The sequence below is a fragment of the Lemur catta genome, chromosome 20 (genome assembly GCF_020740605.2).
Source record: "Lemur catta isolate mLemCat1 chromosome 20, mLemCat1.pri, whole genome shotgun sequence".
NCBI lineage: Eukaryota > Metazoa > Chordata > Mammalia > Primates > Lemuridae > Lemur > Lemur catta.
The window spans coordinates 16,105,878-16,131,422 of record NC_059147.1 but is presented as its reverse complement, the minus strand read 5'-3'; the positions used below and the strand labels follow the sequence as shown (position 1 = coordinate 16,131,422).

General features: G+C 42.2%; 1 protein-coding gene and 1 non-coding gene across 2 annotated transcripts in view; one reads left to right on the top strand and one right to left on the bottom strand.

The window, feature by feature from the left end:
* VAT1L (vesicle amine transport 1 like) overlaps positions 1 to 25,545 on the top strand; it is a 135,862-nt gene that overhangs the window by 8,222 nt on the left and 102,095 nt on the right. Inside the window, exons 2-3 of the mRNA XM_045533320.1 lie at positions 14,559 to 14,688; positions 22,553 to 22,768. Of these exons, the coding sequence (XP_045389276.1) occupies positions 14,559 to 14,688; positions 22,553 to 22,768 (346 nt within the window). The remainder of the gene's footprint in view (positions 1 to 14,558; positions 14,689 to 22,552; positions 22,769 to 25,545) is intronic.
* LOC123625589 lies at positions 17,829 to 17,973 on the bottom strand. Its single transcript, XR_006730590.1, has one exon. It is a non-coding gene; the product is annotated as a small nucleolar RNA SNORA15 (small nucleolar RNA).

The following is a 25,545-nucleotide window of genomic DNA, read 5'->3' as shown; positions in this document are numbered from 1 at the left end:
GCCCTGGGTCCTCCTATTCCTGACTTCTCTATGTGACTGTGGTCCATGGAACGCCATGCAGAATAATTATTTTGTGAGCAAGGAAAGATTAGATTCATTTCTTGCGCTGGCACTGACTATACACCCAGTTAGATGGGAGGCAGTATGCTTCTTGGTTGCAAAAAAAACCAAAATTGTTAATATTTGAAGTAAAACAGGCCAGGATTCAAATTCTGGCTATAATAATTTTAGCAACCTATGTAACCTTGGGAAAATGATTTAGTCTTTTGAAACCTTACTTTGCTCATCTGTCATTTGGGTATAATAATAGTATAGGGTAAAATTTGTTGTATAAAGATTAAAAAAATACATAATGCATCTAAAGTGCCAGGAATGATGGTGACATAGTTAATATTTGTTGAATTAATGAATGAATAAATGAAGTCTGTGTCATATAGTATGTGTTTGATAGATATTAATGGTGGGAAGGAGATGCAAAGAAATAGGATGTTAGAAAGTCCCTTTGTACCTCCTGAAGTTTGCTGAAGGCAGCCCCACTTCAGACTCCACATGTCTCCCCCAAAAGGTACAATAACATTAAAAGTAGCCACCACGCCATGACACATACAAGAAGATCAATATTAATTCCTGAAGGAATAAGAGAGGAAATGGAACCAGAATATCCTGTGATCCTCTTGTGTGTCAGAGACGGGGACAGACTTAGAGATTTGATGCAGAAAGACCAGTCACTTTTTCCCCGACTTCTCTTTATTTCAGCCATGCTGGCCATCACGGTGGATTCGCCCCTGGCCTTCTAGGCTCTCTCCTCCCCTTCCCCTTCCATCTTTTATCCTCTCTCTCCTCATGAATGAGCTTCCTGTCTCCTACTGCAATGAGCTTTCTTCTTGAGGCTGGGGAAGGTGGTGGCCTTTAGCTCCAGCTGCCTTGTATAATACAAGTTTAGCAAGCCCCAGTGGAAAGAGAACTTTTTTCTCCCAATTTGTATCAAGGAATGAATCTGATTGGTCCTTTGTGAATCCCATACAGGCCCCTAGAGATCTCCCTCTCTCATTCTCTCTCTCTTTCTCTCTCTCATACACACACACTTAGCAAGCATTTATTGAATGGCTCCTAGCCATCATGGGCAGATAATGAGACTCTTAAGTGAGGAATCAGAGGGGACCGGAGAAGGCAACTCCCTTCCCTATCCTGGGATCTTACATTTCTCAGCACAAAATTATTACACATTAAATAACAAATATAATATTTTCAACTGCAAGGCCCCATTGTCTTTTAAATCTCTTTGGCAATCTTAGAAATTCTAGGAACTTTCCCTATTATCAATAAACTGTTGAATGCCAAGCAAACGCGGTGCTTGGTTAACCGTAGGCACTCAATAAGTGTTTGGGGGATGGGCACATATATTACTGACTTTCTAGTAAATATGACCTTCCTAAAACAAACAGTGGCCGTTCCAAGGGAGCGTGGCTTCCCCTCCTTCATTTCAGCTTTCTCCAACAAGAAACCTAAATATCTCCAGCATTTTTCTCCTACAAGAAACCCAGATCTGTCCTCCGGCCTTTACCATGAAGGTCTCTGAGTGGGAACCTGGAAGAATACCAGAGGAACCATGTTTTCAGGGAGTTTTACTTCTCTTTAACACAATCTGTTCTTTTGGAACCAGAAATTCACTTTTTGTGCTCTCTAATAACTGCTTCACCTGGCCTGGGAAATGTGGGTCTCTGGCTTCTCAAGATGCTCAGTAATTTCCTTCTTACTGACATCTGCCTCCATGGAGAGCTGCGGGCCAGAGCTCTGCTGGAGATAGTTATTCCAAGAGCACTCACTCAAGCATTCCTCCAATGCCCAGATACCTCAAGCCCGGGCTCCACCAGCCTGGATGTTAAAATGAAATCTTAAAACAAACAGGATTTCCATGAGTCTGTCTCTGCCCTCCTTTGTAGGTGTCAAGCCCCCCAATCTTCACCCTTTGATACCCCCAGAGGGTTGCAAGGGTCTCTTAGAGGGTATTGCATGGGTTCCCCATTGATTCTGACCCTTTCCCATTGCCCTGTTCTGCTCCCACTACCAGACACTAAAGCCGCCCTGGACATGTCCCATCACTTTTCCCTTCCAGACAGAGTCGGGCCCCCTGCTTGGGCTGTGGCCCCCTTTCCCCCAGTGCAGGCTATGAAGCAGCATATGCTACCTTATATATTTAATGCTCATGCTGTTTGGAGTTAATAAGATATATTAATTCTGTTTCATCATTTTCATCATAATGGCCTTTATTGAGTACTTTCTATGTGCCACGGGCTCTATGCTAAGTGTTTTATAGGGATCTCTATGGTACCAGACATTTGACCGATGATGAAACACAATGAAAGAGGTGAAGGAACTTGTTAAAGATCACACAACTAATGAACTCCAGAGAGCTGGGACTTGCGCCAGGGTCTGTGTCTCAATCTGGGCCCATGACTTCATTCTTGTTGTCCCTGCCTTTCACTGCTCTGTCCCAGACACAAGCCCCTGGAGCTGAAAGGTGGCCTGAGTGGTGGCACGTCCCACACTCAGAGTCCAGCCACAGGCTGCGTCCCCCAGGCCTGTCATTCTCCAACACACGCTTCCCCTAGGCTGAGGTTTGTTATCATTCCCAGAAGATGTAGTTGCTCTTCACGAGAAGAGACACGTGGGAGGGCAGCCCTGCTGGTCCAGACGGTCTGAGTCCTGTGATTCCAGAGAACTCGGATAGGACTTTCAAACGACACTCTCCATGGCCCCTGCCTCTCTTCCCAACGCAGACACACTTGCATCTTTGAGCAGACTATCCATCAAGACACAGACTTTCTTAAACAAAAAAACAAAAAACCAAAAAAACAAACCATGCATCCCTTGTCTAGGATCAGAAAGAATTGCTTTTCATTTAACCATGCTACGTCTAGTTCAGTCTACTAATGGGGAGCTATTAAACCCACTGTTCCTATGACTGGTCTGAATGATTTTGTAATTGGATTCTCTTTATCCTCCCAGCTCAACTCACTAAAATGGTTCCGATTGGGGACTTTGTAATAAACTCTGACTCAGTGTTTCACAGCCGGACCAGGGATGCATGACGCAGCCATCAATGTGCCACCTTCCTGAGCAGTCCTTTCAGATTTGAAGACCCACTCTGTCTGACCGCAGAGAGACAGTCCGTGCCTCTGGGACCGCTACTTCAAGGGAAATAAATAGCAAAGGCAATTTTCACCTTCCCACCTGCTTTGAGCCTCAACATCTCTGTCCTCAGCCAGCAGCACTTGTGGGAACCTCCTTCCTTTGCTCTTTTAACAGTTTTCTTTCCTTTTCTTAGTTTTCTTCTTTCCTTTTGTATCCTTAAGAGAACTGGGCCTGTTTGCTCTTGAATAGAGACTGAACTTCCAAAGTAATTGAAAAACACTGTCAAAGTGTTGAGTCTTTTAGAAAACACCAAAGTTGGATCCATTCGTTCTACAGAGAAAAACTTCTTAGAGACTTTCTTTTCCCATCTCCATCCCCCCCCCCAATGCCTCTGCTCCCTCTGTACTCTCTCCTGCTCTCTTCAAAGTCTCCCAGACTTTCACACCTTGCCCTTGCCATTTCTTGTCTTTTGCATCTATCTTTGCTCATCTTTCACATCTCCTCTTTAATCTTTCAGGAGTAAATCTTTGCTCTTTCCAAAGCACATCAATCAAGCAGGGCTTTGATCTTGATCTCCCCCACACCATCATACCGGTGCACACAACAAGGCTGCCAGCCAAGCACGGCTAAGAGATTATGCCTTTAGCAAGAAGAAGACAGGGAAGAGCTCAAATCACTCCTAGGTATTTTCCTATTTATGCCTTCAGTGGAGAAATCATTCTCTTCCAGCCCTTAGTGTGATTTGTGCTAAGCATTAAACATTGAAAGATGGATTCAAAGACAAGCCTGGTGCCCTAGACTTGCTCGTAATCTGTGGGGAAGATAATAGGGTAGTAATCCTGCTCCTGCATCCTTCTTTGGCTAATTACACTTAAATATTAATTAACTAAAAATTAAAAGTTCAGTTCCTCAATCACACTGACCACATTTCAAGTATTCAGTAACCACATGTGGCCAGTGGCTACCATATTGGACAGTGCGGGCACAGTATGGTTCCATCATCACAGAATGTTTTCTTGGATATTGCTGTTCTAGTCTTCACCCCTTTTTTCTTGCTATTGAAACAACTGTTTTACTAAACATAATTTTTATTAGCAGTAATATCTCAGGAAATAGCTGTCATGTTATTGCTAAAAAATGGACTGTTTCTCCATGGAGACCCTGCCCCTCTGGCTCCAGGGAGACATCAACTCATAACCCCTCTGTGCTGTCTTCTCTCCACGGAGAGGTGAGATGGGGCTGCAGAGGTTGAGATAGTAGGAGCAAGGCGCACGCCCATTCCTAAGTGATACTTTCCTATGAGAAGCACCAGATCCCAGCAAAGTGAGTTAATAACTACCCTCTCTATGCTACCTGTGACCCTTGTACAGCCTCCTCTTTGGAATTGCCATATTGTGTAGTCATTTATTTGTTGATCTCTGAACTCCTGGGAAGCAGAGATGTCATTGTCACTCTTGTAACATTAGTGCCTAGCCAAGCCCCAAAACGCAGAAGGTCCATTGGATTCAAATTGGATGAGATTGAATGTTCTAGGTACATGTTCAACACTCTATGGAGCATTGAGATGTTAACCTTTGGGGGATCCTTAGGAACAAATACCTCTTGTTGTGTCCCCAGGAGCAGCTGAGACTAGGTAACTAACTCCAAGTCTCTGAATCAAGAGGGTTAGCCTTGACATCAAGGAGAGCTTGTTTTGGACCCATTAGGATCATGCTTTTCTGTTTCTGTTGAAATCTGGCTCTAGATATTTAGATTCTCAATATGTCTCCTTGGCCATTTTGTTCTGCATTGGAAATACTCCTGCAGTGTGTTTGGAATACCAATTTAGACATAATATCTGAATGTAATTTAGTTCTCAGACACTGTAGAAACAAAGAACTTGTATAATTGTATCCCCAGTTGTATTATCATCAGCACCCCTGCATGTGTTATGCTCAGAGGGATCTACGTGGGGCAAAAACAGCATTTTTTTACTTAATAAGTGCTACATTATGAAAAACATCAGATGGGTCAGAAAACTTCCTATATTTCACGTGGCTACACTGGCTTGTTTATCTAAAAGAGAGGGTGGGGAGGGTTACGTGGAACTGGACACGAGGACCAGTGTGAAGGGCCATGGGCCAGCAACGTGGAGAAGGGCACACTCCTTCCCCCCTTGGATTGAGCACAGGTGGCTTCTCTATCCTGAGACCCACCTAGGACAATTCTGGCTGCTCTCAAATGAGAGCTGTGCCATTTGAGATTTGCATAAAAGGTGTCCTTGCTTTGGTCACCGAGTGTTTTTTCTTCCATAGCAAATTGGTGTCAGTCTATTCTCACGGTCCCAAGATAACAAAACTGGTGCTTGAACGAACCAAAGAAGAAAACAGAATTGCAAACACGATTCTCTGAGATCAATGCCTATTTGCAAACCCTAGGCATCTGCAAGTTTTCAGTTAAGAATTAAGAAACAAAAACAAAAACTTCAGTTCTGGGGCGATGAGGAAATGAATCAAACATCTGCTTCTTTGACCCCGTGTGGATTGGGAGTTAAGTGCTTTGATGAACATATTATCAGCAAGACAAGAGCAGAATAAAAAAGGGAGCCCCTTCGCTTGCAGCTTTGGCTTGGTGCAACGGCTCACGTTCGGTCTGCGTGCTCTGCTGATAGCCTGTGGAGGCTGCCACGGGTGCTGGGGTGGGTTCATGCTCACTGGGGTTGTTAAAAACTTCCCTTCTGGAATTTGACAGTGTTTTCCCTGGTGCCCCCCCCACCTCTCCAGCGTTCTATGATCTCCGACTTCCCGCAGACACATAGAAAGCCCTGAACTCCTATTAATACTTTTCATAGATTCTCCCAAGCAGTGTACAATCCCGTATGTACTTTGGTAGTTCATCTGCCTACTGCTCTTTCCTGTTTTCCTTTTCTTCGTCTCTGCCCTTTCTTTGATTTTTGATCTCTTTATTCCTCCATTTTTCTTTTCTCTCATTGTTCCAGGTCCCTATTTAAATATTTCATTATTTTTTCTGACGTTGCACCATTAGTTATAAGAACTGCTAGATCTTTCCTCCTCAGGAACCACCATGCAAAGGAGATCCATAGATAATTCACCACCCATGACAACTGTTCTGTGACCACAAGGGAACAAAACCCTGAAAGAGGAGATCATACTACCCCCTTTGTAGCAGATGCTGGGATACACCACACAGAACATCCTTTTAGGTCCTGGGCATTCCCTCCTCCAGCCACCAGGAGTGATTGGCGGCTGACAGCGCACAACTCGTCCCTCCTAAGGAACTGCGCTAAGCAGAAGGAAGCCTCCTTGCCCAAGTTTGCACCCCCTCCCTGGGGGCAGTCTTCATCCCATGACTCGTTGATGCATGGAGACAAAAGCTCAGTTCTTGTGTCTTCTTTCAGAATTACTCAAGAGACCATACTAGTTCTGGAACTTTCCAAGAATTAACTGAGAGCTCTTTATTAGTACATCAGAGTTCACCTTCTCCCCGGGCCTAGTGCTGCTTCCTTGGAACCCACCCAGGTGTTGTTCCCTAGAACACTCCCTATTGGACCTTGTGCTGCACAGTGAGCCTGACCTATGACACCTTATTTGTGTGATGATGATGATGATGATAGAGCTCACACTTATTGAGCACTTACTGTGTGTGAGGTGCTCTGTTCTGCATGTACCATCACATTCCACCCACCCCAACACCCCTCAGGGCGGGTATGTTACTATCCCATTTTTGAGACAAACAAACTGAGGCTCAAGGAAGTTAAGCAACTGACTTAAGGAGAAGCCAAAAAGCTAAAGCTTTAAACTCTGCCTTGGTGACTGCAGAGGACCCCTAGAACAACCCTTTGGGGAAAAACTTTCTGGAGGTCAATGTTGTGACTTCGTGGTTATCCTGTATGTTAGCACCTCTCCTGGTGGCTACGTGAGCACTTCGCCTACACATCATAAAAACACTCATCACGTCATATTGTAATCAGCTTTTATGATTCCATTTCCACACAAGAATGTGGAGCCCCTTGTTAATTTTGGGTATCCACTGCCTAGTACACTGCTTAGTAAGTATACTGTAAATGCTCAATGTGCTGACTGAGTGGAGAGGGCCTGTCTTTGTAACTGGGAAATCTGAGTGATGATCTCTCTACAGCAAAGCATAGTATCCATGAGTACTGGCTCTGGATTTGCATCATTTGCTTTCACACCTTGGCTTTGTAAACCTCCATGTGCCTTGGTTTTGTTCTTTGTAAAATGGGGGTAATGTCATTTACCTCTTAGTGTTGTTTATGGTTATTGTAAACATTAAATGATATGCATGGAAAGCACTTGGCACCATACTTGATACATAGTGGTACCCCATGAATGTTATCTATCACAATTACTGGCCACAAATCATTTCTTTTTCTCCCTATGCTCCATCATCAGAGAAATTAGAAGAGCAGTTTCCAGATTTCTGCTACCACCTTGGGAACCCTTCCAACAGTCACAAAGCCCTATGTGAGAGCCCTCCCAAAAAGCACCCATCCCTTCTTGAACATTCTTCTTCATGGGAACAGCTGACACTGGGATACTAGAGTGGGCCTTTTCAACCCTTGGGACACATGAGAATGTGTGTCTGGGCTAAAGAGACTCTCAGAGCTGGGTTTGGGATACGCACATTAAAAGTAAATAAATAAATGCCATGATGATCCTGACATGGATCCAGAAATGATTGTACTCAAGGCTCCATCAGGCCATACCTCCACTATTCAGCACTTAACTGCTATGTGGGGAGCAGATCAACTGCCATCACCCCTAAAGAGTGAGGCCTCATGGTCTTTACTGAGTTTATTACACATGAATTCAAAGTGTCTTGGAGCTATTTCAGAGTCATAAGAGCTCACGATTTGAAGAAACTTAGGATGTCAGCTAGTCTTATGTCACAAACATCCTTGTAAACCAGGAATGTGATGATCTATCCAATATTTTTATGAGCAACTTAGACATGGAAGTCAACAGCGTGATAACCACATTTTCAGAGGATATGAATCCAGAAAGGAGAGCCATTTTTTTGGGTGAAAGAATTAGGATCCAAGAAAGAGACAGACAATTTGGAATGATGAAACTTAATCTAATAAAACCAAATTTAATAAGGGTAAATATAATCCTCTGGACTAGGATCAAAAAATTCAACTTCCCTAGAGGATAATGAGAGAGATTTTCATTTTCTTATCTATTTAATCTTCATCTATTAATTTTTACCCTGTTTCATTCAAAATAGGACTTGAATTAGCTTTTTAAAAAATGATTAGATCAGTGATTATCTAAGCATGGTGCCCAGATCAGAAGCATCAGTATAACCTGGAAACTGTTCAAAATGCAAAATCCTAGACCTCACCACAGACCTACTAAGTCAGGAACTCAGAGATGGGGCCCAAAAATCTATGTTTTAACAAGCCCTCCTGGGAATTCTGATGCACAATAAAGTGTGAGAACCATTGTAATAGAGTAAAAGGTTTTTAAAAATGGATATTCCAAATCATTCATAAGTTAAGATGAAGTTGAGTGTTAAGATGACATAGAGAATGAATGCCACAAATTTTGGCTCAGAGCTTCCTAACATCCAATGCAAAGAAAGAAACATAACCAGTTTATATACTGTACTGGGTCTGTAGGATCCATACAATCAATCCTTGTGCTGAAATTTGAGGAAAAATTCCTATCTTCATAAAGAAGTGAATGTGTGTTGTAACAAATGACATGCTCAACATTATCCCTGCAGTAAGTAAAACAATGGGTTTCTGAAGCTTAGTTCTTTGACAATCTGTCTCTTAATGGAGCCAATGATGGGGTAAGACTTGTGATTTCTGTCGAGCATAAGATCGAAGTGTATGATGGGGCTTTATTGATCTGCATTGATAAAGAAGTAGTTTGCAAGAAGAGGGAGATATTCATCAGGGTGTCCTCTGTGTAAGAGCCTGACAATGTTTGGATTCCCATAGTCAGTGCTGAGAAAACTGACAACGTGAGGACAAGACAGGATGGCAAGAGCCCTAAAATCCTTTCATATGAGCAACTCATACCTTCATTTTACCGGGAGAATAAAATACAGGTAGCTTTTTCCATAGCTAACTGTATCTTCTTTGCCAAACCCCTTCTTTTGGGTCAACTTTCATCTCAAATTGGAAAATTAACATAACCATAGCTGGGCTGATTCTTTTGTCATCCAGTCAGTGATGTCTTTCAAGAGATCATTTGTGTCTTCATTTGATATTGTTAGCATATCAAAAAAATTAACATATCCCAAATGACAAGAGTACACAACAGCCATACATACCATGGTTTATAGATAACAGAATGATATCCTAGTGTTCAAAACTTCAAGCTTGGCAGTTGTACAAAAAGGGCTCATATTCCCAGTTCTTGTACCTAGTATATGACTTTGGTGGACAAGGTACTTTATTTATTCTTTCTAGTCCTCAGCTTCCTTTTGCACAGAATGGAGATTAAAATGGCCTATACCTTCATGCCTAACATGTAGCAGCAGCATGATGGGAGCAATGCTTGTTGACTTTGGTAGAACACAGAATGAAGACAGTCAGACGTCTCTCAGGAGACTTTACAGGGTGACAGCCCTCACCTGATAGATAACAGAAAAGAAAGTATGAAGGCCAAGGCTAGCTCTCAGCTTTTACATAGAGTCTAAGCGTCCACCTCAGTGTATTTTATCAAGACCACCAAGCATCTCTCCCTCATTGCTAAGCTTTGAGTTTGATAATATTTGAAGCAGTGTGAGAGTTGGGAAGAGCTTCAGAGATTCAGCCAAGGTCCACAGCTGACCGATGGCAATGCAGGGACCGACACCCATGCACCTATGTCTGTTTCCTGTCACTGTTTCCTCTTAGTCTTCTTATCCCTAAATCTTGAAATTACTGATTTCGGTAACATTTGATTTACTTGCATTTGGGATTTTATGGTGTCATGGTATAGACAATCATCAAGGAGTTTGGGGACCTTGACTCCAAGTCTCAGCTTGGTCACATGCTAATTGTGCTGCCTTTGACAAGTCAGTTTTCTCATCTGAGTCTCACTGTTCACATCTATGTAATGGGAATAATAATATCTGCACTTCTGGCTTTTCTTGGCTTATTACAAAGTTTAATTAGATTTGTATGAAAGCACATTGTACACTGTGCTAGGCTATGCCAATGTAAGAAATTGTTATTATTTAAAGGGAATGTCCAAAGGTAATTTTCCTATATCTTCTCTCACATACATCTGTAGATCCCTCATACCGTGTTTTGAGTTTTTCAGGGTCCCTTTCTCAAATCTTTGTCTTCATTCCTTTAGGATGCTGTGTCTCCATGATAACTCTTTAAATCTAGCCTCTGACTAATAATTTAGTATGGGAGGAAAACTGAAACAGTCTCCTATTATTTATTAAAATTATACCAATCTTTGAGAAAAATAGGATTACCTAGCAAAACATTATGTCAAGCACTCTCCAACACTATTTTTTTTTTTGCAATGATCTCAAATGTTTAAGAGCTGTATAATAATTTTACTCCTGTATGGGCCTGAGTCATTGGCATAGTCATTGCCACCCCAAAAAAATTTCCAGGTAAAAATAAAATTATTTTAGAGAATGCTGGAAACTGTAATTGTGAAGATGCATAGTTTCATATGCTCCTGGTTTTTTCTTCTGTTGTGATGAGAAAAGAAAAGTATTAGAGAGACCCAAGTTTAAGTCTGTGGCTTTACTATGCACTATGTGGCCCTTGGGTAAATAACTTGTTATCTCTAAACAGTGTTACTTGTTTTATTTTTTTTTTTTAGGGGTGGGGAATGGAGTCCATAATGTCTCAGTGGGTGATTGGGGGGTAATTGATTATAGTATTTGTTTTAGTTTGTATCTTTCTGTTTCATGGAAGACCACACAGGCACCCAAGCAAAGAGGTTCTGTTGTAAACAGTAACAAAAGAAACAGTAACAAAGTAAACAGTAACAAAGAATTTGCAGAAATCAGAGCAGGAAGCATGGTGGAGCCAGACCTCCCCAAGTCTAGAGACTGGACCGTCTCATTCTAGGAACTCAGCAATGGGAGTCTGTAAAGCCTCACCCTGGTGCAGGCTGTTGGATTGACTCTATTGATCTTTGTGTTCTTTCTTTTCTTTTAATTCCCCTACCTCTTGGCTTTTTCACTTAGGCTTCCCGAAAGCTCAGGTCCACTAGGGCCCTTTAGCTCATTTTTATCTTTTGACATTCTTTCTGTTGCTAAGTTTTCTTGGCACATGTTTCCCAATTCACAGTTTTTGAGAGAACACCCAGTTCTTGGACAGGCTAATTTATTCCTATTAAGGAATGGGTTCCTGTCTAGATTCTGAGTGGCCACTCCTCCAACACTGGGCCCACCACTGCTGCAATCACCCCTCAGCAGGAGGAAGAGATAAGGAGTTATCAACATGGCCCTTGAACGTGCCCCTTCAGCCAGGGCGGTGTGTAGGGAAGTTCCCGTAAAGAGGTAGTACAGTGCGTTACAGGTTTCTAGAGTTTGCTTGAATTCACATCCTAACCTTGACATTTTCTGAAGATGTGACCTTAAGCAAGTTACTTAATTTTGCTGGATCTCAGTGTCCTGATCTGAAAAAAATAAATGGGTATGATGGTTCATACCTCTTGGGATTGTCTTGAGTCTTAAATAACAAAAGTAAAGCACTTGGCCCAGTTCCTGCCGCAAATTAAACCCTCAGTAAGTGCTAGCTGTATCCATGTCAGGAGAAGGTGGGTGGGCAGGCACCAAGGAGAAACAGGTCTGACACAACAAGTGAAGGTACTTCATTAATAACTGTTTATCTCCCCTCTGTGTGGAGATAAAACGACACTCATATGCCTGCTTCCTGAGTGAAGGTGGCAACTTCCATGACCTGACAGAATCATGGAATGCCTCGCTGAGGAAGGAGGATGCTGCAGGCTTTGCAAGTCAGTATTAGCCCTTCTCCCTGGGATTTAAGTGGCTGGCTCTCAATTTACAATCACCAGGCCAAATTCATGCTGATGGCGATTGAAGTCAGCCCAGTTGAGCAAGGTAATAAGTACCTGGGATGAACCTTTCTCCAGGGGCTACCATGTTTGCAGAACTGTCAAGTAATTTTTTCTGGTATTTCTCCACCAGGGCCTTGGGGAATCATTGGTTTTCACCCACAGGTACATACAGTGAGCTAAAATTATGTGTGAATTGAGATGGAGTGCTTGATTTGGGGTGTAGAAATTTCTTTTATTGTTACAGTGATGCTTTATTCATTTGGTTGTGTTAGAAAATGGGCCATTTCTTAGAATTGAAGTTCAGAGATAGCTGAAGCTTTTCCATGTCAGCTCTGAAAAAATTTTTAACCTTTTAAAAAATTTTTATTTTATTTTTATTTATTTATTTTGTTTTAGAGACAGGGTCTCGCTATGTTTGTTGCCCAGGCTGGACTCAAATTAATTCCTGAGCTCAAGCAATTCTCCGCCCTCAACCTCCAAGTAGCTGGGACTATAGGCACACACCACCACGCCTGGATAACTAATCCTTTTTTAAATGGGAATCTTCCTAAAATGTATCACACACTTCTGCCTTCTTAACTGAAGATGTTAATCTAAAGGCTACCATTTATTAAATACTTACTATGTACTTAGCACTATGCTTAAGTGCTTTACTCTCATTAATTTTCATGACAACCCTGTGAAGTTGATACTGTCATAACCCCCACTTTACAGATGAGAAAACTGAGAGGTGGAGGAATCCAGTAACTTATCCAAAGTTACATAAGTAGAAGTGATAGAATTGGGATTTGTACCCAGGTTTCCCCAAGCTATCAAGAAACTGGCCATGCTACTGGAGAACATTTTGGTTAACAAATGACCTGAATGACCACTGACCATCAAAGTAAGATCTTTGGGAGTGTTCACATACAGTTCAGAAATGTATCCATTACTCTGAGTATGCCTTGACTGCTTTTTAGAAGTAATTGGTCTTCAAACTGGCAGCACACATTTGAGAATATCCATGACTATTCATTCAGCAGATGTTAGCTGAGCACCTACTATATTACTTTGGGCCTATTGCATGCTATGCATTCTAGAAGCAAAGCAATATGAGACATGTAACTGCCTTCAAGGAGAGCATGTTTCAGAGAGACACCAACTGGGGTAATATGTGAAACTTGACTGATTCATGGTCAGGGAAACTTTAAGAAGGTGGTGACTTTTCAACTTACTCTTGAAGGAAGTCACCTCCTCACCTGTACCCGGTGTCTATGGATGAGACTGATGAGTGAGACCAGATGATGGAGGTGGAGCTAGATGCTTCCTTGGCTCCAAAGAGGCCAAGGAACACGCTTGAGAAACAGTTCAAGTCATTTTGCTTGGAAAAGCTGTGGCCGGCTGCTAATGGGTCTTGGGTCTGCTAAGGAGTTTGGTTTCTATAGCCCAAGTCTTTCTTAGATGGTGGCTTATAAAAACAGGTACATTAGAACCACCTCTGTTGGGAAAAAAAAATGCATGTTCAGTGGGATGTGGGTTATCCCACATGATTAGTACATGGGTGTCACATGTAATTCCCAAGAGTAGCTCTGAAAAAGTAAAAGAGTTTGGAGTATTGGTAGCATCACTGGAATCAAATATGTGGTTTTCCATGGCAATGGCTTGGATATGTTTTAATGATAACTTTCTCATTTCAGAAGTAATGTGTCATAGAAAATACCGACTAATATCATTCAGCCAGAGATAACTTTGATATTTGAAACAAACACTCCAGTATCCCCATACCTGTCAGCGATCTCTTTGATCTGTCTTCTTGAGTCACCCTCCTCGAGCAGGACATAATGTAGTCTCTTGATGGTTTCCTATTTACCGTTATGGGTGCTGTTTATGCACAGTAGTGGCAGAAATGTGTGTGATGATTGAGGAGTGATGGTTGGTTGCTTTTAGGTCTTCTTTCTCTTTCTCTCTTTCTCATACATTGGCTGGTGGCCATTGTGTCTGGCTGTCTTCCATGTGTCTGTTTATAACTACTTCCTAGTATATATTTTACCCTTGATTAAATGCTCAAATGTCTAATGATCAAGCTAGTCAATATGTGTTTTTAAAGTAAGAGTAAACACGCTCTGAGAGATGCTAAAGGGGCCCTCTTTTGAATTAGTGTAAATTCTGCAACTACGACTGTCATTGCCAGAAAAGCACTACTTATCTGCATGGAGATAATTGAATTTTGCGTTATTGGTAACATCTAGCTAAATGGCATTACTGTTAGGGACACTTTGCCAGAAAGAAAAATAAAAAAAGGAAGAGAGGAAGAGAGAAAGGAGGGAGGAAGGGAGGGAGGAGAGTAGGAGAAGGGAAAGGAAGAACAGAAAACCAGGCCAGTACTTTCATTTGGATCTCATTTTGGATTTCTCTTTTCACATTTGCTCTTCACAGTGGTTTAAATTTCATTGACTTGATGGTTCGACAGGGGAATATTGACAACCCTCCCAAGACTCCCCTGGTGCCGGGATTTGAGTGTTCTGGGATTGTCGAAGCTCTGGGAGACAGCGTGAAAGGATATGAGGTAATGTTTTGACTGTGACTTAAAGAGTGATATTCATCTGGAATCCATTGAGACAATAAAAGATTATGCCAAAAATATTTGAATACGCTGTGACATGTATCGTTATAGTTGTCTTATTATTGAGTTTTATGAACAATGTTTATAACGCTAGGACTTCCTAAAAGTCTCATGCCTTTCTCATGTCCTACCTTGGTTGCTCCTGGCAACAATCTAGCAAAGTGGGTGGAGCAAATCTCATCTTCCTCTTTATTCATGTTGTGCTGCTATTAAACAAGAGCATTTGGCTTTAGATTAACTATATGTGTGTAGAACCCTTTCCATCCAGGACTCCCATTTTTCTATCACTTTGGGCTCAAAATTCAATTACAAAACACAAAAGTTTGGGAGAAATAGCCTCTGTATTTTATAATTTGGTTCCTTTAAATATTTACTTAACCGATACATTTAAGTCATCATTTACAAACACCTAACCATTTCAGGAATTGGGGAAGTAGCATTTTGGGATGAAGAAGATCATCAAGTCAAAAAGGAGAGGTACTGAACAATGGAACAGAATTAGCTGTGAATTGATGGCTTTGGGCATAGGGCAGTGGGTAAAAGGATTTATTATATTATCCTGACTCCTCTTGTACATGTTTGAAATTCTCTGTAATAAAAGATTTAGTTTGTAGAAAGATGTATGACCCTTCCTACCATTATAATACAAGTTAAATAGAAACCAGTCTATAAACACCGAAAATCTGTGGACAAACCAGTTGCACAAAATTGCAATAGTTCAGAGTCGTAAAACCAATGCAAATCAAACACAAGAACTCTCACTCATAACTGAATGCACCCCTAGTGAGGAATGAACATTCTAGAATCCCCTATAATTAGAACCAGGGGGAAGTTATCTCTCTCTTTTTTTTTTTTCCAGCCTCACCACAACCCTGCAAGGTAAAAATTATTATTGTATCTTTGCAGGCAAGATTGAGGAGAGTTCAGTAATTTTCTGTGAGCTCAGAGGGGTAATAAGTACTAGCAGAACCTAGAGTCAAGTGCCCAGGGCTTTTTTTATTCTTCCTACAATCTCATAATCTTTATCCTGGCTCCCAGCCCCTAAATGCTACAGGAAAGGAGAAATGAAGAAGAATCCTATAAAATGCAATGCCAAAATGCCCTTGAAATTGAATTGAAGCCCGCTTCTTAGTCTCAGTGTATCTCAGCCTCACTGTGCTCTGAAAACATCGATATGTTCCAAATTCATTATGATAAATGTCTGTCTGGAAATCTCATCCCACTTATCAGTCTTTTTGCCAATGGATAATAAAGCAGAAAAATGTTGAGAAAGAGGAAGTAAATGAGCTTTTTCTTTTCTTTCATATGCATTTACATTTTCTGTCCCCAGGTAAGCAATATAATCAGAAGCACGCTATCTTACCCTGAAAGTGCTGCAAGTAAGATTATCTGCTTTTCACTGTTCCACATAGCCCCAAAAGAGAAAAGCTCATACTGCTCACTCTAGTAACCCTGAGCATTGAATAAATAACCAATTATTTTAGAATATCATGGGAAACAGGGGCATTGTTGGACCTGGTTTAGAGGGATAACTTCCTATACTTGATCGTGTGTGTTTTTCCTCTAAATGTGATTTATCTTCTGCCCGTTAACCCTGACTTGTTAATTATCAAACCCACCCTTCCAACTCTCTCCTCTCCAGCGACTGCACAAACACATAAGTCACCTACACATTTCCAGTTAGAGTATGATAGGGGAAAGAACCAGTCCTAATACCCTCTCTGTAATTTTGACTTGAGATTGTCAGTCATGTTGGAGATGGAATTTCATGTAGCAGCACACTGAATAGCTCTTTTGGTTTGATGGATTGCAAGGGAGGATTGAAAAGTCATCAGAAGTAAATGAATAATTTGAGTTCATTTGCTCAGGACTGAGTTCTTTTTCTTAGCAGGCTCAAATAATGGGGTGAAATGGATATTCCTTTAGAGGTGCCCACTGCTAAACTCCGAGGCTGGCGCTGATCCTGTGGCTTAGACACATTTGCTATTTTGATAATGAAATGGAAGTGATGGAGCCAAGCCGACTGAGAGACCTGGGAGCAGTCAGCCCTGCAGTGACAGGCTGCATTGTCCAGGTGCAACCACTGTTCAGGTGGTTGAAATATTCTACTCTTTACTCTCTGTGTTGATGCTGGAGGCCATCAGCTACTCTGTGGTATTGAGTTTGTGTCTTTGGGTTTTCATGAGTCTGTAAAGAAGAGGATGCCAATGTTAGAGACCCTTCTTATGCTCTGATGCAAATCCTTGCATTGAACAGGATATTCCCAACATTCATCACTTGGTCTTCAACCCTTCCAGGGACTGGGACATTCACTGCCAGTGGGACAGACTCTCTTTCCCCTCAGTTTCTTTATTAGACAGCTGTTTCTTCTGCTTTATGAAATGTAGTGAGTATCTGTCTAGCTGTTGATCATTGAACTATGAATTCCATGAGGTCAAGAAACAATGTGTTCTTTTTAAGAGCTAACATGTATTGCTCTTTCCTCATTTTCCATTCACTGTGCTGAGTGCATTGCATGTACATTATGTCATTTCATCTTCACAAGGACCCTTTACTAATATTATACCCATTTCAGAGCTGAGGAAACTGAGAACTAAAGAGTTCAACTAACATTCCCAGACTTTGTAGGTTCCCCTGTTGTGCAGCCTTGTATAACTTTGTCCTTGTAGCACTTATCTTGGGCGCAATGAATTAATTATTTATCTGGAGTCAGATTATCTAGATTCAAATCCTGGCTTTACTACTCTCTGGCTCCATGACCTTGGGTGATTTAATCTCTTTACCTCAATGTAAATGTCTGTAAAAATCTATGATCATTCATCTGTAATATGGAGCTGTTACAGAACCCATCTCATAGGAAGATTTTTATTGTTGTTACATAGAGGCAGAAGAGAAATGCTAAGCTACAAAGAAATTAAAACAGTAGAATCAATTTTAAGAAAAGCAAGCACCACATGTACTCACAGCAATTTAAATAATACATTTGAGAGCCGTGATACAAGCAGCTTACATAGGAAATAGCAGAATGGTTTGATGTAAGTTGTACTTGGCAGCTCATGTAAGCTGTTAGTATGAATTCACATATTTGTATTCACCTTTGATAATGATATGCTATGGGGAAAAAATCACAAGCTAAAGGGAAGAGTGCTTTCTTTTGGTTTTGGGGGAATTTTTTGCATGGTGTCTGGCTATGTAAAATACTGATAAGAACACAGTATTCATCTATGCCTTTATAGGATTTTTGTAAAGATTTGGTGAGTTGCCAGATGCGGTGGCTCACATCTGTAATCTCAGCACTTTGGGAGGCCGAGGCAGGAGGATCACATGAGGCCAGAAGTTTGAGACCAGCCTGGGCAACAAAGCAAGACCCGATCTCTACAAAAAATAGAAAACTTAGTTAAGCATGGTGGCATGTGCCTATAGTCCCAGCTACTGGGGAGGCTGAGGCAGGAGGGTCACTTGAGCCCAGGAGTTCCAGGTTATGCGAGCTATGAGCCACTGCACTCCAGCTTTGGCGACAGAGCGAGACCCCGTCTCAAAAATAAATAAATAAATAAATAAATAAATAAATAAATAAATAAATAAATAAGAAAGATTAGATGAGTTAAAACATATGAAGCCTTTAGGAAAATGCCTGCCATATAATGTGTGTCCAATACATGATAAATAAGTAAACATTAGTTGTTCATCACAACTGATTCTTTCTTGTTTTGCTCTAAGCCTGGTCTCTCGTTCAGGCTCCTGCACTTAGGTTTACGTGGCTTTTTTGATGCACCTGGTTTCACATCCACTGCAATCCGTGAGCCAGTACTAATCTTTGACCCAAATACTGCAATCCATATGGGGTGGCAGAGAACAACCAAGAGTAGATTTTACTCCTAGCTCTACCCTCAGTGCAGTGTACACATTTTGGCAAATCTTGAACCTTCCTGTGGTTCAGTTTTCCTCATCTCTAGAACAGAGAGAGAGTTGAGATGTGCGATTGAGTGCTGCTGGAGAGTGTTTATGCTGAAGGAGAGGGAGCAGAGGACCTGGCTTCTGAGCCCCGCGACTCCCAGGAGCTGTTCACAGATGGGCTTCAGGGGATCCACAAGTGCCTTGAAACTGGGAGACAGGCCGCGAGGGTGTGCATGTTTGAGAATGGTTTTGTTTTATTTTGTTTTCTGGGAAGGAATCTCTAGTTTTCATCAGATTCTTAGGAACAATGAGAAAGCCCTCAAAAAAAGATTAAAAGACACTTCAGTATATGTTTGAATCAGAAATCTGGAATAGAACCTGACTTCTAGTGACCACCCCCCTCCCCTGCCCCCAAGGATATCGTGGTTGTCTTTATTCATTCCCTCAACCACACCTCCACTGATCTGGGCACCAGGTATGCAGTGACAAAAGTGCAGTCAGGGGCCCTTGCCTTGGTGGAGCTGACATTCTAACTGGGAGTGGGAGGAAGCAGGTGACAGAGATGTAACACATGAATAGACAAGACAACGTTAGCTGGGATATGTGCTTTGAAGAAAATGCAAGTGAATGATGTGATAGAGTGATGTGGAAGGGAAGGAGGGCTTCTTGAGTTGGGATGGGATTTTTGTGGTGACCTAAGCCAAGTTCACATATATTGCATCACTCCACCTTCACGATGAGCCCTGTGAGAGAGGCAGGACCATCCCTGATCTACACTCCCTGAGAGACAGACAGGTGGAGCACCTTGCCTGTGGTCACACAACTCAAAGGGAAAGAACCAGGATTCGAATCCAGGTTCAGCACACTGCAGCCATTTCTTTCATGGTTTCAAGAGGACTGAGGAAGGCTCCCCTACCTGGGCAGACTGACTTTTCACCTGCAGCCAGGAGGAGCTGACAGTAGATACGGCAACTCCTAGGGTTTCCTAGGTTCTCCCTCCACAAAAATATTAGCCATAAGAAAACCCACCATGACCTTGGCTGAGGCTGCTGCCAGTTGCATGAACCAGTACTGCCTTAGAATCCCCCCAAAATCAGAGAGAACATACAATTAGCTGAAGACCAGCTCCTAGCAGTCCCTGGCCTGGCAGAGTTTCCTGGAGTTCTAGTTCATGCAGATATCGATTTTCCCTTCAGACCCAGAGGCACATCCTACGAGACTATTGGAGGCTTCTCCAGGATTGAACCTCATTCCCTTCCCAATTTCTCACCCATGGAGAAGTTAGACAAGGTTCAGTTACCCCTAATCATCCATCAAGCCACCACTCACTGGCCCGTGCATTGGGAATCCATAAATCAGTAAGTCCCAGCCTCTGCCCCCAAGAGCTCCCCATTTAGAGGGGGAACCAACCACATAAAATAAAATAACCCAATACAATGGGACGAGTGTGATGAGGAAGGGTTGTATAAGGAATCAGGTGGAATTCTCTTGAAGTCCTATTTTCACCACTGACAACCGTGTGGTCTTGGGCAAGTTATCTAACTGCTCTGAGCTTCGGTTTTCAGTCTGTAAAATGGGGATAAAAATAAAAGCCACCACATACAGTTGCTGTGAGGATTAAATGTACTAACCTTTGCTGTATAACTAGTGCCAGCCTGAGGGAAGCACTCAGTAAATATAAATCCTAACAACACTGAGGAGAGTTGCCAGTTCTGCTTTTGTAGGGGAAGGTTGGTCATCAGGGAAAGTTTCAGAGAAAAGGTGATGTCTGAGCTGAGCTTTGAAGGCAAAATCAAAGATTTTCCAAAAGTAAAGCAAAGAGAAGGAATGCCAACGGCACACACTGCAGGTACGAAGGCACGAGGGTGTGAGCATGCACTTTCCCAAGCTTTTCCTGATGACTTTCCAGTATGGCCACGGGGGAGACACAGGAGGTGCTTGGTACTGGACAGGCACAGGGGCCAAGCCATCCCTTCTCCTTTTGTTCCTTCACATTGTCTGAACTTCCACCCCCTGCTGCCACTTTGTTATTGTTGGCTAATGTTTTATTTTTAATGTCTCCTCTCTGCGACAGACTGCTGCCGCCGCTAGTATGGAGAGCCACCCGCTCCAGTATCCAAGAAGTCTAGGGTCATTTAGGGACTTAAGAGAGGAGAGAGGAGGAAAGTGGGAGCTGGAGCCATAGATCACAGGCAGATGGGTGTAGATAAGGTTCTCCCCCTCCAGCAGCATCAGGGAAGATATAGGGAAGGGAAGGCCTGCCTTTGTTTATGCCAAACCTCCCAAGGATAAGGAAAAGGAGGTGTGAGGAGACAGTGAAAAAGTCCTCCCTACCGAGCTATCAAGGCATTACGTTGATTAACTGCTTGCTTCTTTCTCAGGGCGAGCAGACCAGGCTCTGCTTTGCTCCTGTTGCTGGCAAGAGAGCCCCAGAAGATATACTGGGGCAGAGCAATGATTCTGTGGTTGAGATGTCTTTCCTGAATCAGGTTAACCCAACTCTCTGGCAGGGATGTCCTGGCAGCTGGAGCAGAGGTTCCCAGGCTCACTTAGAGCATTGTGGGTGCTGTCCCCAACTGTCTCCCAGTTACCCACGCCTGAATGGTATCAGGATCAGTCCATTCCACTACATCATTCTATGGCAGAATGGACAATCTGATCCTTGTAGACACTGCCAGCCAGACACAACGGAGGCTGTGGTAGCTCTATTCCAATATACACAGAACTGGCTAACATGGCAAATCCCCAAGGCTCTACGGAGCTCACTTCTAGGCTATTGTGACATCCCTTGGCACCACCCAGCCTCCCCATATACAAAAAATGAACTGTAATTTCTTTTGGCCATCATCTGAAATATCACCATCGTAGTTTCATGCCTTTGGCTTAAGGCTGCATTCTCTACTAAAATATTATCCCTTCTAAGTGGATTTGCCTCTAAGCTCTGTCATGCATAGTACTTACCACATGAAAATTTCAGGGAATATGAACAATTTGAAAGCATGAACTGCACCTCACTTACAATTATATCTCTAGTTCCTAGAACCTAAGACCAAGAATGGGTATAATATACAAACATGGTGGGCAATTATTGTGATGTCATGGAAAAATATTTGGAATCAGACAGGCCTTAGTATCTATGTCCTTAAGCAAGATACTTAACCTTCCTTAGCCTCAGTTTTGTCATGTATATAATGGAGATACCATTCTATAAAGCTATCATGTACATTAAATAACTGACATAAAAATGAAGATTACAGAATGCATTGTTATTTTTCAGCAAGTGGTAGCTTTTCTGTTGTGATCAAATGCACATACAAAAAAACCTCTCATAAAGAAGAATCCATTCTCCAGCCTGGCTGTAACTCCCTCATCCTTGGCTATGGGGACTAAAATTCTTAAGAAACCTTAAAGGAAGGGCACGAGGTGGCGAGGTGACAGGTGGTTTTGAAAGAATGGAGGAGGGATGTACATTATTTTTCTACCTTCACTGGGTGTCCCAATACCACCTAGGCCTCTTGCTATAACATGAATGATGTCCAGAATTTCATGGAGGGAATGAGTCCTCAACCAACCAGCTTCCCTGGTGCTGGGGAGGAAGGGGTCGTGATGAAAAATGAGTAGGCAGGAAAATATAGAGCTATCAACAGTTCATCAAATCAGTCGTGTAACTTGTGAAACTTAAGTAGAAGTTTGTTTTTTTAACTGCAAATGTATTTTTAAAAGTCATTTGTTTTATCCAAGTGTAAAATAAATGACGATGAAACTCAAAAATTTGGATAAAGGTGACAATTGTATGAGTTAGGAGAAACAATGGTACTTTGTGCCATGGACAGCTCCCAATAACGTTAGTCACTCCTTGAACCTCTGTCGTGAGCTAGCCTCCACTAACCTTCTGTTTCCCCATGCCCAGATTGGAGACCGTGTCATGGCATTTGTCAATTACAATGCCTGGGCAGAGGTGGTCTGCACACCAGTGGAGTTTGTCTACAAGATCCCAGATGACATGAGCTTCTCAGAGGCTGCCGCATTCCCCATGAACTTCGTCACAGCCTACATGATGCTCTTTGAAGTTGCCAACCTCCGGGAAGGGATGTCTGTGCTCGTGCACTCGGCTGGTGGCGGCGTGGTAAGTTGGCTGCTTGTGGTTTCTCTTCCTTAAGGTCATGGTGGTGGAAGTGGCATGACACTCAGTTGACGATGAGATTCTTATGTGAGCTATGTCCATTAATAGGAGTCACCTCTATGGTTCTGGTGGAGCTCTCAGGGATGGCAGAGGCCACACAGAGGATTGCACTGGGGATAGGTGAGCCCAGGAGATGGTTTCTCTGGAGTTTGGGAAGGTCTCCAAGATGGTGTGTGAGGACATAGTGGCTCTTGGAGATGGTTTCTGTCAAGAAGCCCTCTCAGTCTTGGTATCATGATGAAATGTTGTATCTATCATTGTGAGATGCCTCACAAGCCATGCACTACCAATATTACTCAAAATGCCAAAATGGTGGATGACTTACTGTTTCCACAAATTGCAGTCAATACAAGATAGTTCCTATATTAATGACATTCTTATTCATTTGTGTTCTGATGTATTTTCTTGAGTGGGAGAAAGGTACTAGCACACTGAGAATTACACATAAACCTAAATACACCCATTAGAGTGGTTGTACATGTCCGTGTTATCTTTCAGGTGTGTCTTTGATGAGGGGCAAAATAATGGAAGTCAAAACTGCTCCTCTGGAGTTCAGGGATAGCAGAAATTTCTTCTGTGGTTGGGATGTGCCTCAGTGCCAGTCATTCAGTACATATTGCACACCCGCCACTTGGCAAGCACTGGGTGCCTGTCACAGTCTGCTGGGGTTTGGGTAGAACTCTAGTCTTTCTGAGAGCAGAAGGTATTACTCACTAATTCAACAAATATTTATTAAGCACATTCCATGTTCTAGACTCTAAGGATATAGAGATTAATAAGAGAGGGTCCTGACACACCATCTAATAGTGTTTGATAGGTTCTTGGAGTGGGTAATTCTGTGGTTTGATTAACTCAGAAATGAAGACTTACACTTGGGTATATCTCAAAAATATTTTCGCTGGAGGTTTTGCTAACATTTGATTTTTTTTTAATCTTGTCTTTCTACAACTATCAAAATCCTATGCAATGTAAAGCACATTTCTTTTTTTTTCCATTCTAAGAAAACAAGCTCACCTCCAAAACCGTGAAGGATATGAAACTTTAGGAATGCCTGAAGAAGAATATCTTCAATCACTTTAGCAAATTTGCTGATATCTTGTGACCATGAGTAAAGATATAATAAAAGCTAAACATCCCATAGAAAAGAAATGTGTCCCAGTTCCAGCGAATCTGCTAACAGCAAACCAGCCATTTAGAATGCTGGCGTTTATGGCCTTAGCATGCTCAGCACACAAAGCATTAAAAGACTTGTTTTCATATTATCAGCATAAGCTCCAGTCTTTACAACGATGCTAAACTCAGTTCTGTTGAGTGTATTTATACATTGGCACCTATGATGTTTCATTTCTTGTTTTTATTGTTTTTTTTTTAATTTTTTTTTGGTCTCCGGAACAAAGAGGAATGTATCAGGGGCATGTGTCTCAGGAAAGAGAAAAATGGTCTCTGAAAATAACAAAAGATTTTTACCATACTTTATTCTGGGCTCACAGATCCTACCAACAATAAGAACTATCAATAAAATATAAAACAGATGAAGGAACGGGGGAAAAAGGATGACGAGGCTAGGAAAATTTTAAAGCTTTGCTGAAGATGTACAAAAATTGTGTCTCTTAGCTTCCTAATAGTGAGTGAAGATAGGGGGAAATGGTCATCCCTGTGAGCTAGTGTTCATCGGAGGGAAACAAAGCAGTCACTAGGGGAAACAATAACTAGCAATGGCTTTTGAGACCAGAATACTATTTCTCTGTGGTTTCTCATAAGAAACGTGTGCTTAAATGCAATGAACCCCCTCAACAAAACTGTTATAGTAAATTCTACTATTTCCATGTCCTCCCCAGTTAGAACTGGGTGACCCTCAAGATGACATCTGGCCACTGTCCTCATGGTGGGGGGGAGGCCCCACTGGGAACTTTTCTAGGCATTATCTGTGATACCCATCACCGTTTGACAAATCTGATAAGTGCAGCCACTGAATGCGTTGTTGCTCTGGTAGGCAGGATGGTGGCCCCACTGAGGTCCACATCCAAATCCCTGGCACCTATGGGCACATTACCTTACATGGCAAAAGGAGTTTTACAGATGTGATTAAGGTGTGATTAAGGTAAGGACCTTGCGATGGGGAGATTATCCTGGATTTTCCAGGTGGACACAGTGTAATCACCAGGGTCCTTAAAGGTGGGAGAGAGAAGCAGGAGAGTCAGAGAGAGATCTAAAGACGCAACACTGCTGGCTGTGATGGTGGAGGGAGGGGCTGTGAGCCCAGGAACGCAGGTGGCTTCTAGATACCAGAAGCTCCTCTGGAGCGTCCAGAAGGACAAACCCAGCTAAGACCTTGATGTTAGCCCAGCGAAACCCATTTTAGACTTCAGACCTCCAGAACTGTAACACAATGAACTGAGTTTGTGGTCACTGGTTATAGCAGCAATAGGAAATTAATATCACCACCTTCCCTGGGCTGTGTCTCTCCCTCCCTTTTCTTTGTGGAGAGCCCACAGAGGCCTGAAGAAAACTCGGGTAGCAAATTGTAGAACTACAATTCGTACCCTAATCTGGCTCATTCCAAAATCTATTCTCTTCCCACTCCACAACCCAGAATGCTGGGAGAACCCAAATCATTCATTCCTTCATTTAACATATATTTGTCCAACCTCTACCCAGTGTTTAAAAGAGCTGAAAGACTGTGCCCATTTCCTAACTTGATGAGATGACAAAGAATGTTA